At 40.8% G+C, this 14,529-nt stretch overlaps 2 protein-coding genes across 2 annotated transcripts; both read right to left on the bottom strand.

Moving 5' to 3' along the window:
- Window positions 1-744: 744 nt before the first annotated feature.
- Window positions 745-8,969, bottom strand: nudt3b (nudix (nucleoside diphosphate linked moiety X)-type motif 3b). The gene is made up of 5 exons (XM_077013862.1): window positions 8,652-8,969; window positions 7,527-7,637; window positions 5,869-5,913; window positions 4,643-4,727; window positions 745-4,443 (listed from the first exon to the last, which is right to left on the bottom strand). Exons 1-5 carry the CDS (start codon window positions 8,748-8,750, stop codon window positions 4,247-4,249), a joined length of 537 nt encoding a protein of 178 aa, XP_076869977.1. The 5' UTR covers window positions 8,751-8,969; the 3' UTR covers window positions 745-4,246.
- A 1,118-nt stretch (window positions 8,970-10,087) lies between these two features.
- Window positions 10,088-12,281, bottom strand: hmga1b (high mobility group AT-hook 1b). Its single transcript, XM_077013610.1, has 5 exons — window positions 11,964-12,281; window positions 11,495-11,596; window positions 11,193-11,270; window positions 10,731-10,781; window positions 10,088-10,607 (listed from the first exon to the last, which is right to left on the bottom strand). Exons 2-5 carry the CDS (start codon window positions 11,582-11,584, stop codon window positions 10,539-10,541), a joined length of 288 nt encoding a protein of 95 aa, XP_076869725.1. The 5' UTR covers window positions 11,585-11,596; window positions 11,964-12,281; the 3' UTR covers window positions 10,088-10,538.
- Window positions 12,282-14,529: the final 2,248 nt, after the last annotated feature.

Raw genomic sequence — 14,529 nt, 5'->3', positions numbered from 1 at the left:
CAATTGGTGGCATGATGTAATTTAAACTTTTTATTGGCTTTTTCCATTACTAAATTGTACTTCAGTTCTGATTTGTACCTTGTGCAGTTTCATCTGTCAGTACTTGACAACTAAAAATCTAGGATGTTTTAGGTGGTCTGAAGTTTCAATGACAACATGATCGCCATTATGTAGGTCCTACAGCACTGGACATCTTAGCAACTTTAATGACTCTAGTAGTAAGGGTCAGTTATAGAAAAACCTGGCTGATATTTGAGCTACATTAGTGTTTTAATGTCATTGAATGGAACAGTAGAAAATATTTACAGATCCATGATTACATGGTGGTGTGTCATTCACAATCCCAGACTGGGGAAACCCAAGTGCTTGAAGCTCATAGCAAATGGAATTGTACCTAAACTGCATTTGGAAACATCAGCAAAATAAAAGTCAGGAGACTCATGAAATGGGTTTCCATGGCAGAGAGGATTAAACTCACTGTAATGTCAAGTGTCAGATGGAGTGGTATCTGACACCACTCCATCTGACATTTGGACTGGACTCTGGACCAGTGGGAAAGTGTCAGCTGATGTTATGAACGATGATTTGCTACCTGGTGATAAGAACTAATCTGGTTTTGGCTAATGGCAGAAGCGTGGTGAAGGTATGAGGGCACGATGGAAGTCTCTGGAATCCCCCACTCTTCATCTGAAACTGAACCAGCACGTTTTACTTCACCCATAAATGTAATCAAAGTCACCAACGTGAAATACTGACGTTTATTGTTTGGCACATTTATATTACATTCTCATACTGGTATATTCCACAATCCCAAAATCACAAAGTAAAAGTTCCAGTGAAGGGTACGTGAGTTCAACTGAACATGGTCACAGCTTCAGGGCTGAATGTGACGCGTCTCGTTCCTTTTTCCTTCTTTATGGTTCTATAGGCCACACTCCAAAAATCAGCTATTAATTCAGGACATGTAGAAAGTCGGGTTGTTTGCGGGGTTTAATGCATTATGCCGGGCTAGTCTTAATAAGGTGCAATAGAGGAGACTCAGCATAATGAAATCTATAGGTGTAATGCAGGCAAATACAATTCAGAATCAATATTTCCTGTTTAGCATTTTACAAAACCCAATCTTGCAAAACAGCACAGGCTGAGTGAAATCTGGTTTAGTCAGGACAACACTGTGCGATGTCCACAAGTTTTACCATTCACAGGATATATTGATTAGTCAGAAATTCTATATCATACAATGTTTTACATATATGTATTGTGCTACAGGCAGTACACAGGACAGCCCATAAAAACTTGCACCTTTTGACAATAAAGACATGTTTAAAAGGTTGGGCAGTGATAAATTAACCTTTAAATGAAAAAAATACATATTGCATAAATTTAATCTGATTACATTTTTTTCAGTTGCAATTAAGCCAAAAAGCAACTGCTAAAACATAATGGAGTTTTATGACTTCCATATTAGCCATTACTTTTCAGCTACGTTAGCATTGTAGCCACTGTGCAACCAGCTGGCTAATTAACTATATTTGAAGTGGGTGAAAATGTGTTTCAACGTAAAAAAAGACAGGGGTAATATGGTAATATGGGGGAAAATGACATTTGTGGAAAGAAACATCTATCACCCTCCAGCTACATTACGAAAGTTGTGGCTTTAGTGTTTGATAGATAGACATAACAGGCTAGCCATGTAAACAAAATTGGTAATTACAATCATATGTAACTGAAAATATTGAATTGATTGGGCTGAAATTGTGGCCTACACCAAGATGATGCCTGAAAATCTCAATCGTCTCTTTGCTTGCTGAAGAACAACCAAACCCTTAAAAGTCCTAATCACGCTCCTTTGCATTGGCAAAATTAATAACACCTACATAAGCTGTTTACATAAATAAAACAGAAGTTGTGAGGAGGAAAAACAAATCAAAGACGATGTTAACTCATGAAGTAATGAACATGCAGAAATCCATTCAAACCAAACCAAAAGACTGTGACCTCTCTTTAGCTGCCAGTTCACTACAACATGGTGCTAACGGCAACCCAGTAAATACCCAAGAAGGACAGAATCCCAAACGTCCTTGCTTGGGGCTTTAACAGTTTCTTCGCCAATAACCAGAAACTCATAATGGAGTACCATACCCAAGCCACATGTACTGTACTTCGTATATTTGTGTTTGATCTACTCAGAAAGGGAAGGAGAGGCTGGCTGGGTTATCTACAGTGGCTCCTGATTCACAGTACAGTGCCAGACGCTGCTTGCCCTCAGAAGGACAGGCCAGCCTGGCTTACACAACTTACTAGGCAAATAAAAAGGAAAAAGGGGGAAGAGTTTATAGCTCAGAAACACCGTTATACGCTTTCCAGTAAGGTCTCGTCTGTGCAGGGCGTACGTAGCTCCGCATCTCGTGAGGACAGCGCGTTTGTTCTTGATCTCGAGCAGGTGTGGAGAACAATGTAGATTTAAGCTATAAAGAAAAATAAGGACTACAGCAAAAACCAATAGGCAGAAATAAGGGCTACGTAGCACCTTTCTTTACCCAAACTGAAGTTTAATAACTTCCACTGAAAACCACAATTAACAAGAGGCAGCATAAACTATTTGTGCCTTCATGCAGCCAACATGAGCCTTTATTTATTTTTTTACAAGCTTAAAACAACCGGTGGGAGCTCTAAGGCGTGTGGGTTTTCTGTTGGATCGTCCAATTTTTGCACCATAAAGTGTCTAAAAATTTCTGAACTTGAACTTACCCAGTGTGCTTTGTCTTGGATATATAGAGAAGTTTAGCTGTGAATTGTCCTTCGAGCCGTCTACATCACTGACCTACCAACTCATTGTGTTGGGCACTTCTCACTTTCGCCCTGGACCGAAATCACCACACAAAACGTGTCCGTTTCATCCATGACACAAAGAAGATCTATATAGTATGTGCCCATCAAAACTGGTTACTTCTATCCTTCAACATAACTAAAAACCTTGTCATACAAATCATGCTGGTTTTAGTGGTTTAGTCACTGAAAATGTTGGGGATTTAAATTAATAACTGTTTATTAATTTAAATCCCCATTATTAATTTAAATACCAATAATAAACGTATTATTACTAATTTTACAAGACCATTTCTCTCTGTACACTTTTGCCATCAGAATATTGAAATCAACGGACCTCTTCATATTCTAATGAACCCGTAGGACTCACTGCTAACCACACCAAGCACACATATGCTCCTTCAGCCCTTACACTAGGAGTTGGGTAGATTCCCAAAGTTAAATTGACACGGGTAGTCCACTCGAAACAAACTAGCCCAGCAAATGAGTGTGAAAGAACCGGGGCGGGACACTCGTCCTCCGCTGGCAACTGCTAGCTGTTGCCGTTCAGTTAGCCTCATTAGCTTTTTGGGTCAAAGCACATCTTTACAGTCAGCCCATTCCCACATCTGGACTCCACACTCTAGTCAGGGAGCAAGCATAATTAAAGTTCTCTGTATTTCTTCGGTTCGTTAGATATTTACAGAAGGGCAAAAGGGGAGGAAGAAATCTCCTCAGAAGACCTACGGACACCAAATACAGTTTGAACATTCATCAGATCACCCAAACGCGCAAGACAAATAAATATCAGTGCCCATGCAAAACAACTTCTCACGGTTCCGTCCAGTCAGGCAGCGCAACGTTTCTTTTCACTGTGGGGGCAGTTCCGAGAACAACACACACACGCTATCTCTCTCCCTCTCTCTCACACACACACACACACACACACACAGACACACACACACACACACACACACTGACTAAAACATGCTCACTCATACAGGTTAATGAACGCGTAAAAATATTGAAAGCCTCAAGCGTAAGCACTAGGCTATGTGTATTTACATCACAACAGTAAAAAGTAGTTCTTGCATTCATTTAAACTCACTTGGGCCACATAGAGGGCACTAAAGAGAAGATGACAAAGTGGGGGGAGGGGCCATCATGCAACTGTCCATTCAGAAGGGGGCAGGGGAGGGAGGGAGGCGGGACCAAGAACAGAGAGACGAACATTACATTTACAAAACAGGTTTCGAATATTTACCCAACACTGTCAAGTTTTGTGCCACTTCTCTGGCACTCAAAAAAGGGTTGGCAAGGCAAACCATTTATCAGAGAGAGAAAAAGGAGAGAGGAAAAAAAAGGAGAGAGAGAATACTGAAAGAATAAGAGCGAGAGTGGTGGCGGAAGCATCCGGAGTGTCAGTATTGTGTATTAGTTATCTGATATCAGAGACGGAGCTCTGATTAATGTTGTAGGTGGGTGAAAGGTCTTCTCCTATCGTGGCCACAAGGGGCGTCCCGTTGCTCGTCAAGCAGGCCTCCCGCAGGGCCTCGAAGTAGGTGGCCTGAACCGGCTTGTGACACTGCAGCACCTGTATGGCATCGTCTATTTTAAACCATTCCCTTTTTCTCCCTGTCAACAGACGAAGACGCACAGTGCTCTGCGTGAGGCCGGCTGCCGCTGCATTAGTATACCATGCAAGGTACTGTATACATAAGCAGAATGGAAACTTACCCAAGACGGCCATATGTGAATATCAAAACGGTTCGGTTACTTGAGTCCACAAATCAAACACTTAGGAGCGCTCTATAAACTGCTCTCAAATACTTACCAATGTTTACAGAGTCCTCCCAATGTTCCAGTACTTCTTTTACTATGAGAACATACACGTATGTCCTATGTTTTCTATCTCTGTTCTGAGTAAGAAAGAAAAGTCATTAAAAAAGCGTCATTGTTCAGATAAGGAAAGAATTGTTTCAACATATTTTGGCAATATGCATTTCGCAGCTAAATGAAATACTCCAACGACCATTTCGTGTCGCAGTGAAAATACACTATACTCCCAAAATAATTCACTCATCCATCCAAATGATCGGAATCGGGTGTTCCAATCACTTCCGTGGCCACTGGTGTATAAAATTAACAGTTGAAAAAGAGTTTAAGCTGTTCTAGCTGCAAAGGGTGGACCAATGTTATATTGAACCCTATGAATTAAGAATCGGATGTCACTTAAGCTTATATGTGAGTCAAGGAAGGTGAGCGAATACTTTTGGCAATATAGTGTACTTGAAGACAAGCAACAACCTTGGTGAGAGAGCAGAGAAGGACCAGCAAAGCTAAGATTACTGCTGCACCTCACTCACAAACGCTACTGCCGTACTGTATTGTGCAATTCAACTTAATTAAAATATGTTCAACGCAGCCAAACCCTTAAACAATGCTCTATGTCTTTGACTTTTATGCTTCCTAATTTTATGGTGACTAATGTTTTATGCTCTTTCAGCATAACACTGTATGTGATGTTTTTTTTGTTAAGGCAAAGGATGAATTATCAGGATACTATAGAATAACTAACTTGACACTAATTAAAATGGACAGGAGGATTTCACCACAAAACTTCACTTCACACAAAAAAAATCACTTATTTCTCAGTATTATTAAGATGTGATTAATTACTTAAAATCTTACTTCGTTTTGGGGTACTTGGAGATTATTGAATAAATGGATACATTTCGAACAGAGCACTCCTATATAAGCCAAAACGCATTATACAGGCACTGTACTCCTGCACCATTAAATAAACTTTAGCTTGTTTATATCTTATAGATTACACATATTCTGGGAAAACATATTTAGAAAGATTATCTTGATAGTTTTACACAGGTGCCCTGACAAGGAACTCTGAACTGTGTGTTGTGTTTAATGCTGAACCAGGTATCAGGTATTTTAGAGCACAGCCAATAGTTGTACAGGCGTGATCTAATACTGGTGTCCAAAACACGAATATCTGTGTGGCTTGTGAAAAAATAAATAAAAATCTGCTGTTGTGCAACTTACCTCAAATATCCCGACTAGTCGTCCTAAAGTGCCCTTGACTCCAGCCTGTAAGAACAAAAATGTAATTTTCAGTGCAGAAAGAAGACAGGATGAAGATTTGATGAACAGAGCGAGCAATTCATCTGACAAATGTAGCGATAAACTGCTCATATAAAACCACTTCCTATCACCTCAGCAGTGATGACAAATGTAAATCACCGGACTGGCATTTTCTGCAGACACCCTGTTGAGTTAAGGTGTGTATGTGAGAGCAAAATAATGAAAAAATGATTTGTAGATCAGACAACTGATTTATCAAATAACATTTCTTTACGTTCCGTCCCTCTGTACATCACTTCTCCTAGGACAGCATTCGTTTAATACAACTCAAGATACGAGAGACCAAAGCTGAAGCTGGCATACAGTGTGCATGATTCCTGAAGCTAATGCTTTTTAACAAGGTAGAGGTAAATCATTCTTCCAAATCCAAATTAGTCTTCCAAGGTTCTCAAGGTACCAATGCCATGCACAAAGCAACAGAGAAATAAATGGTTGGTTTTCAATTTCAGACACACTATAAATATTTTACACAGAAAATGTTACAACAGTTCTAGCAATCAACAACAGCGGGCAATGTAAAGAGGCAAGAGGCGTGCTCCTCACCACAACACTTGAAATCAAGCAGGTTTACAGAGTGGTACAAATTTAGATCCCAGTCAAAAACACTGTTCTTTTCTTGACTGAGATTAATTTGATGTTTTACAAGCTGTGACTTGCAATTAAACCCTTTTAAGCACTATGTTACTGACCTAAGTTAATGTGCACATGGTGTTATACGACATATTGTTTTGAGAAGTACAGCACAACACAACTCTGGCCTTCTCCACCCCATTGGCTTCCCTATCAAATTACACGAATCTTAGAGGAAGTATCTTAAGCAGCACATCTTTGCATTTCAGAAATGTCACCATGACTTATACTTAGGCCGACCTTCTGAGAGACTTCCTGAACTCCCCAAAAAGAATCACAGGCTCCTTAGGTTGGAAATGACTACGCCGTACAAATTCCACAAACTGGTATTCCAGCATAAAATGGCGAGAGCATAGAAGCCTGCATTCTGTGGGGCCTAATAGGAGATTTAGCCTGGAGTTGCTGCTGGGATCCTGCCTAACTGACACAGTGCCAGGGTGTAGAGTAAAGTGCAATAGTTAATCTGAGTTTAATGCCCTTTAACACTATACTGTAATGCAATATTCCTTTCCACATGAGTGATCCATATCATGGCATACAACAAGAACCAACACTCAGAATGCTGGGGTTAGACTAGAGTGGTCCTAAAGATATAATCTAACATTTCCACCATTTAACACTGAGCAATGTTTTTAACTAGGCATACAAATTCATTTCTAAAGTGTTATTTCAATTAATATCAAATGTGCATGGCTTTATTCATTTTGACCTTACGACACTTAAGAATGGCAAATGTTGTAAAACGTATTTGCAGGTTTTAAGGTTATACACGTTTTAAATCTACTAATTACAGCTGTACAAGTATAAACATTATAAAAACAGGACGAGTTGGTAATAAAGCAAACACAAGCAGTATACATTGCAATAATAATAACGATCATAAAGCATGATCATGTTTTATTCCAATAATAACAGTTATCAGGACTGACCTCCTCACACACTTCTCGCACAGCAGCGACGTTGGGCTCTTCCTCGGGCTCCATTCCGCCTCCCGGGACGATCCACTTGTCCCGGTGTCGACTGCTGCTCACCAGCAACACCTGAACAAACAAACACCGGCCCACTGACCCACAGTACAGCCGGCAGCTTCCACACTAAACGTGTCACGTCCCCAGAGTCTGTCACATCCCTTTATAAATGCGAGACAGGCAGGCACCGTTACTGAAATACTGTTACACAAATGAGGACGTTAGTGTGACAAGTTAACCGTGCGGGTGACTAGCCCGTTAGCCAGTTAGCTAGCGCTAGCTCACCCACCGTCAGCTCGCTAGCTACGAGGCTCGTGACTTTAGTCATACGGGTCTCGGAATATCGAAACCCCGATGACGAGTCACCGAAATGAGAACAGAACCGAGTCTGCGCCCCTGGTGAAAGTAGCTTTAGACGGCCACGGGGTGGAGGGCCGAACCGCTAGCACACACCGCTGTAGCTGTGGCCAGCTGGCCGGCGCACGGTCGCCAATAAGTAGCGTTGCGTCAGTGGCCCAGCTAGCTAACCCGCTAATGCTAACTAGCTAACCCGCTAACGCTAGCTGGCTAACCCGCTAACGTTAGTTGGCTAACGCGCTAATGCTAGCCTAGCTAACCCGGTAATGCTAGCCTAGCTAACCCGCTAATGCTAGCCTAGCTAACCCGCTAATGCTAGCCTAGCTAACCCGCTAATGCTAGCTTCACGGTTTATTCGCGTCGCCGCCTGACCGAGACATCGTCACCCAGAGGCCCGTTGTCGTATCGCAGCCTGGTCGGAAAATTCACCGTCCAGCGATTATTCAACCAGTTCTCCAGCTGACAGACACGCACAGCGCGCTGTCTAACCAGACTGGGCCGTTAGCTTAGCTGCTAGCTGGCTGCGTTTAGCTAACGAGCTAACGGGCTACCTGTGGTACAGAGAGCGGAGTCACGGCACACCCCGCGTCTCGTTCTGGGTCAAAACCGCGTCGTTACAGCCTAGTTACACCTCACAGCGCTTAACGGTTGTGTTGGTTATAACAGTTCCAGCACGGCCCGGTCGGTCCCCGCGGTGCCCGGCCCCGCGGTCCCCGGCCCCGGCCTCACCTCCTCCTCGGCCTCGCTCCTGAAGCACAGGCAGGCGGCCCTTTTCTTGTAACCATCCCCATCATACGTGCGAGTTTGGTTGGACTTCAGCTTCATCATCTCGATACGCCGGGAACGAGTGCGAGAGCTTGAACCTCCGGGAGACGACGCGGCTTCACACGCAAAGTTTACTTAATGGAAACCCCGCGTTTTTTCAACAAAAGAAGTAAGTTCTTCTGCGCTTCATTTTTCCAAAGCCAAGCGCATCTCAAGCGTAGACGCCATTACTGAAGTCACTACGCTGGGCGCGCAAACCCATCCGCTGTGAATTCCTCTGCGCTACGCAAGTTACGTAGCCCGTTTTTGCAAAATCGAGCCTACTGTGAGAATCTCTGCTGTCTAAATTGAAGCCTCTTATGATAAACTACAGTTCTACTTGAATTCAGCCTTATACATGCACGACCTAGCACCCCCAGGAACACAAGAAGACGCAAAATGTGAAAATGTAATTTTATTAACAACACAACATGCTACACAGGTACAATTTAATCCCCAATTAAACGTGAAATAAATAGCCTGTATATCCTGCATAAACAAAATGTTGTATAAGCCTAAAAAAAGGTTCGTAGACAATTATCCAGCTGCTTTAAAAATAGGTGCACGGCAAAGGCTATTTTCGAGTGAAAGGATAAACATATTATATAAAGACGTTATCAGTGCTGTCTGAACCTGACCTCGGTCCTTTGCTGCCCGTCTGTACACTGTAATTCCTGAGGTGGCTAATGCATATTGTTGCTATGGTTCAGAGAATAGGGATGGATGAAATATGCGAAGTAAGCCCAGAGTAAAAACAGTCATTACTACAACAAAAACGCGGGCTTGCCACAAACACAAGCCATGGTACTGAGGTATTGTTGCATTATTTCACAAGTGTTCAAAGTAACCTCCCAGTAGTATTTGAGGGGATCCATAAATTGGCAGTTGCAAATAGTTGTCTTTTATAGAGATGTTTTGACTAAACACATGGTACTGAAGGCTTTACTCATCATCGGTTTTCTTAGCGTGTCCTTTTGCTTATTCCAGAAGACTCACCTGCTCGAAACACTTAAATAAAGATGTGATGAATTTGTCAATGAAAAAAAAAAGGATCCAAAAATAATCCATTGAATTTGGTGGCAAAATAAGTGTTACTGGAATGTACTTGAAGTGAGAATTACTATTGAAAAATCTGTCTCCTACTGAACGATTACAACTGACAAACGCTGCTGAAAATGGTTCATCTTAATCTAAACTCCTCATATGCATGGTCAGTTTATCTCTCGAAATACACACCTAACCTTCCAATACAATTTTCCAATATGCAATAATCAATATATATATATATATATATATATATATATATATATATATATATATATATATATATATATATATATATATATATAATGAAACTCTAATCAAATAAACTCTAGTCAGTTTATGCTGCAGGAGTATTAAAATCTTTAGAATCAGCTGCATTTATGCAGAAAGCCCTCCACTAAAACTATAGGACCACTACACATCACAGTCAAAACATATAGCTTGCTTTTTCTAATTCTAGAGCCCCAACCGTAGAAGCCACATCAACTACATAAAAGCCAACCCAAACAAAAGTAGAAAAGCACTCTGTAAGCACCATTAATGTACTAAACATTGTACTAATATGTATTCTAATTCACATATTTCTAAAATTATTCCACTTTTACTGATTGTATTATAGAGAGACAGAATATTTGATGTACATCAGTCCTGTAAAGAAGTGGAAGGGAAGTGATCAGACGATATTCCCCAGGTACAGACACAGGTTATAGAATATTAGTGGTGCCAGTTTGAGTGTCTGATTAAGAGGTAGTGTTGAGAATGAGGTAATTACTGCTCCTCATCTTCATCCTCCTCCTCTTCTTCAGAGGACTCTTGAGATGCCTGATCTTCCTTTTCCTGTTCACAGAGCATGATAATCATTATGCACTTTTCTAAAAATCATTCTATGACTTCATTTACATGGTACATAGCAAGTCCATATAAAGAACCATTTTCACTGGATTATGAACTTTATCTCACCTCCTTCTTGGACTTCCCTTTAAGTTTCATGTCTGATGATGATACTGCTTTCTGTGGAAAGACATTGCCTTAATCCCAAACACAGACTTTGTATTAAACTGTCATTGAATATATATTCCTATAAACCCTTCAAGCAGGTCATATGATTATTTTATGATGGTACAAACACGGGATGAAAAAATGTTAAATAAACAGTTAAAAGTTACATTCAAAGAAAAAAAACAAACCTGTTGTTACATAACAATAAAATACCGGTTGTGAACAATAGAGGGCGCCATAGCTGAACAGGAAAACAGGTGGCGGGGGCAATGAGTTCATCGAGAGCCGTGACGTGGTGGGCGATAGACTGACATCGCTAGTTAACAGGCCGTATTACAGTAGTTTAGTAAGAGGCAAATGATCCTCATTGTACTTAACACACACACGCGCCAGGTTGTGTCAGAAGTAATGAACTCCGCTCACTTTCTTGGAGGGGCCTTTGTTTTTGCTGCCTTTTGGGCGTCCTCGTGGTCTTTTTGGAACTGGGGAGCCACCAGATTCCTGGGATTGCAAATATATATATAAATATATACAAACATAATTTTGCGTTTAAGTTATATAATACACACGCACACCTTCAGTAGGCTTCACAGGCTTAACAAAGTTCTACAGACCTGTTACATTTTCAAGGAAGGTTGGCAGCTGTAGAGAACTATGTACCATCTACCCGTACACAGAGTATTACCTCTCTACGAGTAATGAGTAATATTAACTCGTGCTGTTACCTTTGGATGTTTCCTCGGTCTTCCCCGTCCTCTCTTCTCCACCCCATCTTTTTCCTTCAGGGAAATGCTCTGTTTCTCGGAATCACTCATTTTCTACGTCACCTATTCGGAAACAGTAGATGTAACAGTAGATGTAACAGTAGATGTAACTGTAGAGCTTTTTAAACTTATGTATGGACAATTGTGGGTTAACGCGCTGTCACTGTACATGCGATATATAACCAACGTCTACACTAAGGTTTATGATGGTTAGCTACGAATAAACTATACATGTGTTGTTACTAATGACACATAATGATATAAACACGATAACACACCATAAACTGATTGTACTTTAACCGAAAAACCGCTATGTATTTGGCACTGCCTTGGTGGTAAAAGACGATGTACGTTGCGAGTAACGTCTACACCAAACGTATACTCTGATGATTCAAAAGAACGGCAAGAAAAGTATAAAACACGAACTTACATGCAGCGATCCACACTTCTTGTTTTATGGACAAACCAAATGAATTTATGCGCGTATTGTATCTCCAGTAGCCCCACCTCCAGTGCACAATGTCTTCTGATTGAATTAAAGGACAATAGACTACCCATTCGTTGGTATAGCTAGCGATGAAGCCCGTCTAAATCCATGCAATACGCCACCGTCAAATGATCATGTGAATGAAGCAAATGCGTGCTGTATTTGACGAATAAACACAATTCAGAAGCGCGTACACCGTGTTGAAGAATAACTGCCGCTATAATAATAGGCCAATCACAGGCCAGCAGGAGTCTCAGGTTGATAGGAAGACAAAGGGGCGTGGTTTCACAGCCCATCTGTGTTTGGCCAGGAAGCTCCTGTTGGCTTATGAATCTTTATTAAACTGCTACATTAATGAGTCTATTTGCAGCAACATTAGTGAGATGCTGTATGTGGAGTGTGGAGGCCCATTTGTTTCATTCAGTAATAACCTGACTAATTGGTATACTATTAAATGATATTTGATGTTTGAAAAATAGATGGATAAATAGATAACATAATAGATTATTTAAAACAAAATTCAACAGACGTCAATAAATTAATAATTCAATAAATTAATCATTAATTCAACCATTCATTTATCATTAATCATTATTAATTCAAGTAAATTCAAATAAAACATTTTAGAAGCTATTGACAACTTATTGCTTGTCATAAGAAATTATCTATTTATCCTATTTAAATTATTAATTACATATTAATTATATATTTGTCATTAATTTATTAATTTATATTAATTCAGTCGAGTATAGGTTATGATTGAAAAAATAATATTGTGGATACAAGCAACAGAAATAAGAGTGCAGGGTAATCCAGGAAGGCCTCTGAACAGACCATGGCGGAGAAAGACTGACCGGAAACAGGGAGCTCTGACGTCAGCATGGTACCGCCGTGACGCTCACCAGACAAAACCAAAGGAAGTCGACGACAGTCGGGACGCTTCAGCGTCGCGCGCTCATATAAAATGCAGCTTTAATTTTCAGACAGCGGTTCGCCGACGCTGAAGCCACGCGGCAGTCACGCTGAACTGACGTGAATGAGTTACCCGTGCTAGTGTTTCGTTTTGCGCAGTGTTGTGTTGTTGCTCGTTTAATGTCTGTCCTACTCCCTCTGTCTCAAACAGTGCTCCTTTGGGGTGACCTCTTCAGCTGAGACGTGCGTGTGTTTATGGAGCATGTAACCTTGGCCCCTAGCAGCTCACCCAGCTGGAGACACTCTAGCTGGCTGCCCCCATTTCAGATCCTGCATTTAGTTTAGGCCCTAAAATATCTGCCTTTAATTCATACTATATACACTTCCAGGGACTATATTAGTAATACTTATCATGTATCCACTATCTCACTAACACAATAGGTACTAAATGTTATGTACATCTGAGTAAAGCGTGTATTCTATAACTATACTTACTAAAAATAATAACTATAAATGATAAAATATTTATTGGCATTCAACATTTGTCAAAATCGTCTTCTTCTCCATTATCACTGCTAGTTTCTGCCCACATGACCACTGCAGGACTGAATACTGTTTACATGTCTGGTCATGATTGTTTTGCTTAACACTAGCAAAACAAAACATTTGCCACTGCAATGTCTCTAACCGTATCAGTATTAACACAGATCTAGTGCTATTACAGACAGGGTTGCGTAAGGCCTTACAGTATGTCACTCTTGTCAATGTCACTGCTTGGACGGTCGTGTAACAACATCCAGGCAACAGCAGTCCTGTGGTTAGAGATGATCCTCTCTTGAAGGGCTGGAGGATGGCTCATACATGCTGGGCATAGCTAGAGATGTGCTATAAGCTCCAAACGCACACCTACTTTACACGGTGCTTCTAATGAAGTGTCTGCAGAGTGTAGTGTTGCAGTAGTTACTATTTAAAGAGCACTCTCCCTTTTTTATTGCCCTCCTCCCTACTTTCTCACCCTTCTCTCTCTCTCTCTCTCTCTCTCTCTCTCGCTTTTTCTCTCACTGCAGGGAATCACTAACAGTACATCTCACCCATAATATCTCACTTCTTTCTAATTGCATGTGCCTGTTTGGTAAAGCCCCAGCTCATTAATACATACAAAAGGATCATAATATTTATAAATCATTTGATCATGTAGCACCCCCCTCCGTACAGCTTTACTTGGTACGGTCCGCTGTGGTGCGTGTTTGTTGCGGTCGTTGTCAGTCTGTCTTCTGTTTCACCTGTCTTGTGTTTTCCCCTTTTTAATGTGTGTATTTAAAACTTCGTATTTTGCCTTGCATTGTCGGTCTTTGTATTTGTCTGGTGTAAATAAATAAATGGTGTATGTTTGCACCGCTAGGTTTCCCTTCTCTCACACAGTGACAGTAAAACTAGCTAGTAATATTCTTCAAGTTTACAAAGAAAAACGAAAACTAATTTAGTCAAGCAAATATGTTAATCATAAAAGCTACCGATCTTTTGTGCGTTAAAATATTGTAGCGTCGGGTGAACAGAGAGGCCGGTAGAGAGACTCATGTTTGGAAAACAACCCTTT

Source organism: Brachyhypopomus gauderio, chromosome 8 (genome assembly GCF_052324685.1).
Source record: "Brachyhypopomus gauderio isolate BG-103 chromosome 8, BGAUD_0.2, whole genome shotgun sequence".
In the NCBI taxonomy this organism is placed as follows: Eukaryota; Metazoa; Chordata; class Actinopteri; order Gymnotiformes; family Hypopomidae; genus Brachyhypopomus; species Brachyhypopomus gauderio.
This window is presented reverse-complemented; position numbering and strand designations above follow the sequence as displayed.

Coding starts and splice junctions, on each gene's coding strand:
- nudt3b (XM_077013862.1), bottom strand. CDS start 8,750: ATGATGAAGCTGAAGTCCAACCAAACTCGCACGTATGATGGGGATGGT. Junction 4,728..5,868: donor GACTAGTCGGGATATTTGAG/GTAAGTTGCACA, acceptor TTTCTTACTCAG/AACAGAGATAGAAAACATAG. Junction 4,444..4,642: donor GGAGGACTCTGTAAACATTG/GTAAGTATTTGA, acceptor GTCTGTTGACAG/GGAGAAAAAGGGAATGGTTT.
- hmga1b (XM_077013610.1), bottom strand. CDS start 11,584: ATGAGTGATTCCGAGAAACAGAGCATTTCCCTGAAGGAAAAAGATGGG. Junction 10,782..11,192: donor ACAAAGGCCCCTCCAAGAAA/GTGAGCGGAGTT, acceptor GTCTTTCCACAG/AAAGCAGTATCATCATCAGA. Junction 10,608..10,730: donor AAGGGAAGTCCAAGAAGGAG/GTGAGATAAAGT, acceptor CTCTGTGAACAG/GAAAAGGAAGATCAGGCATC.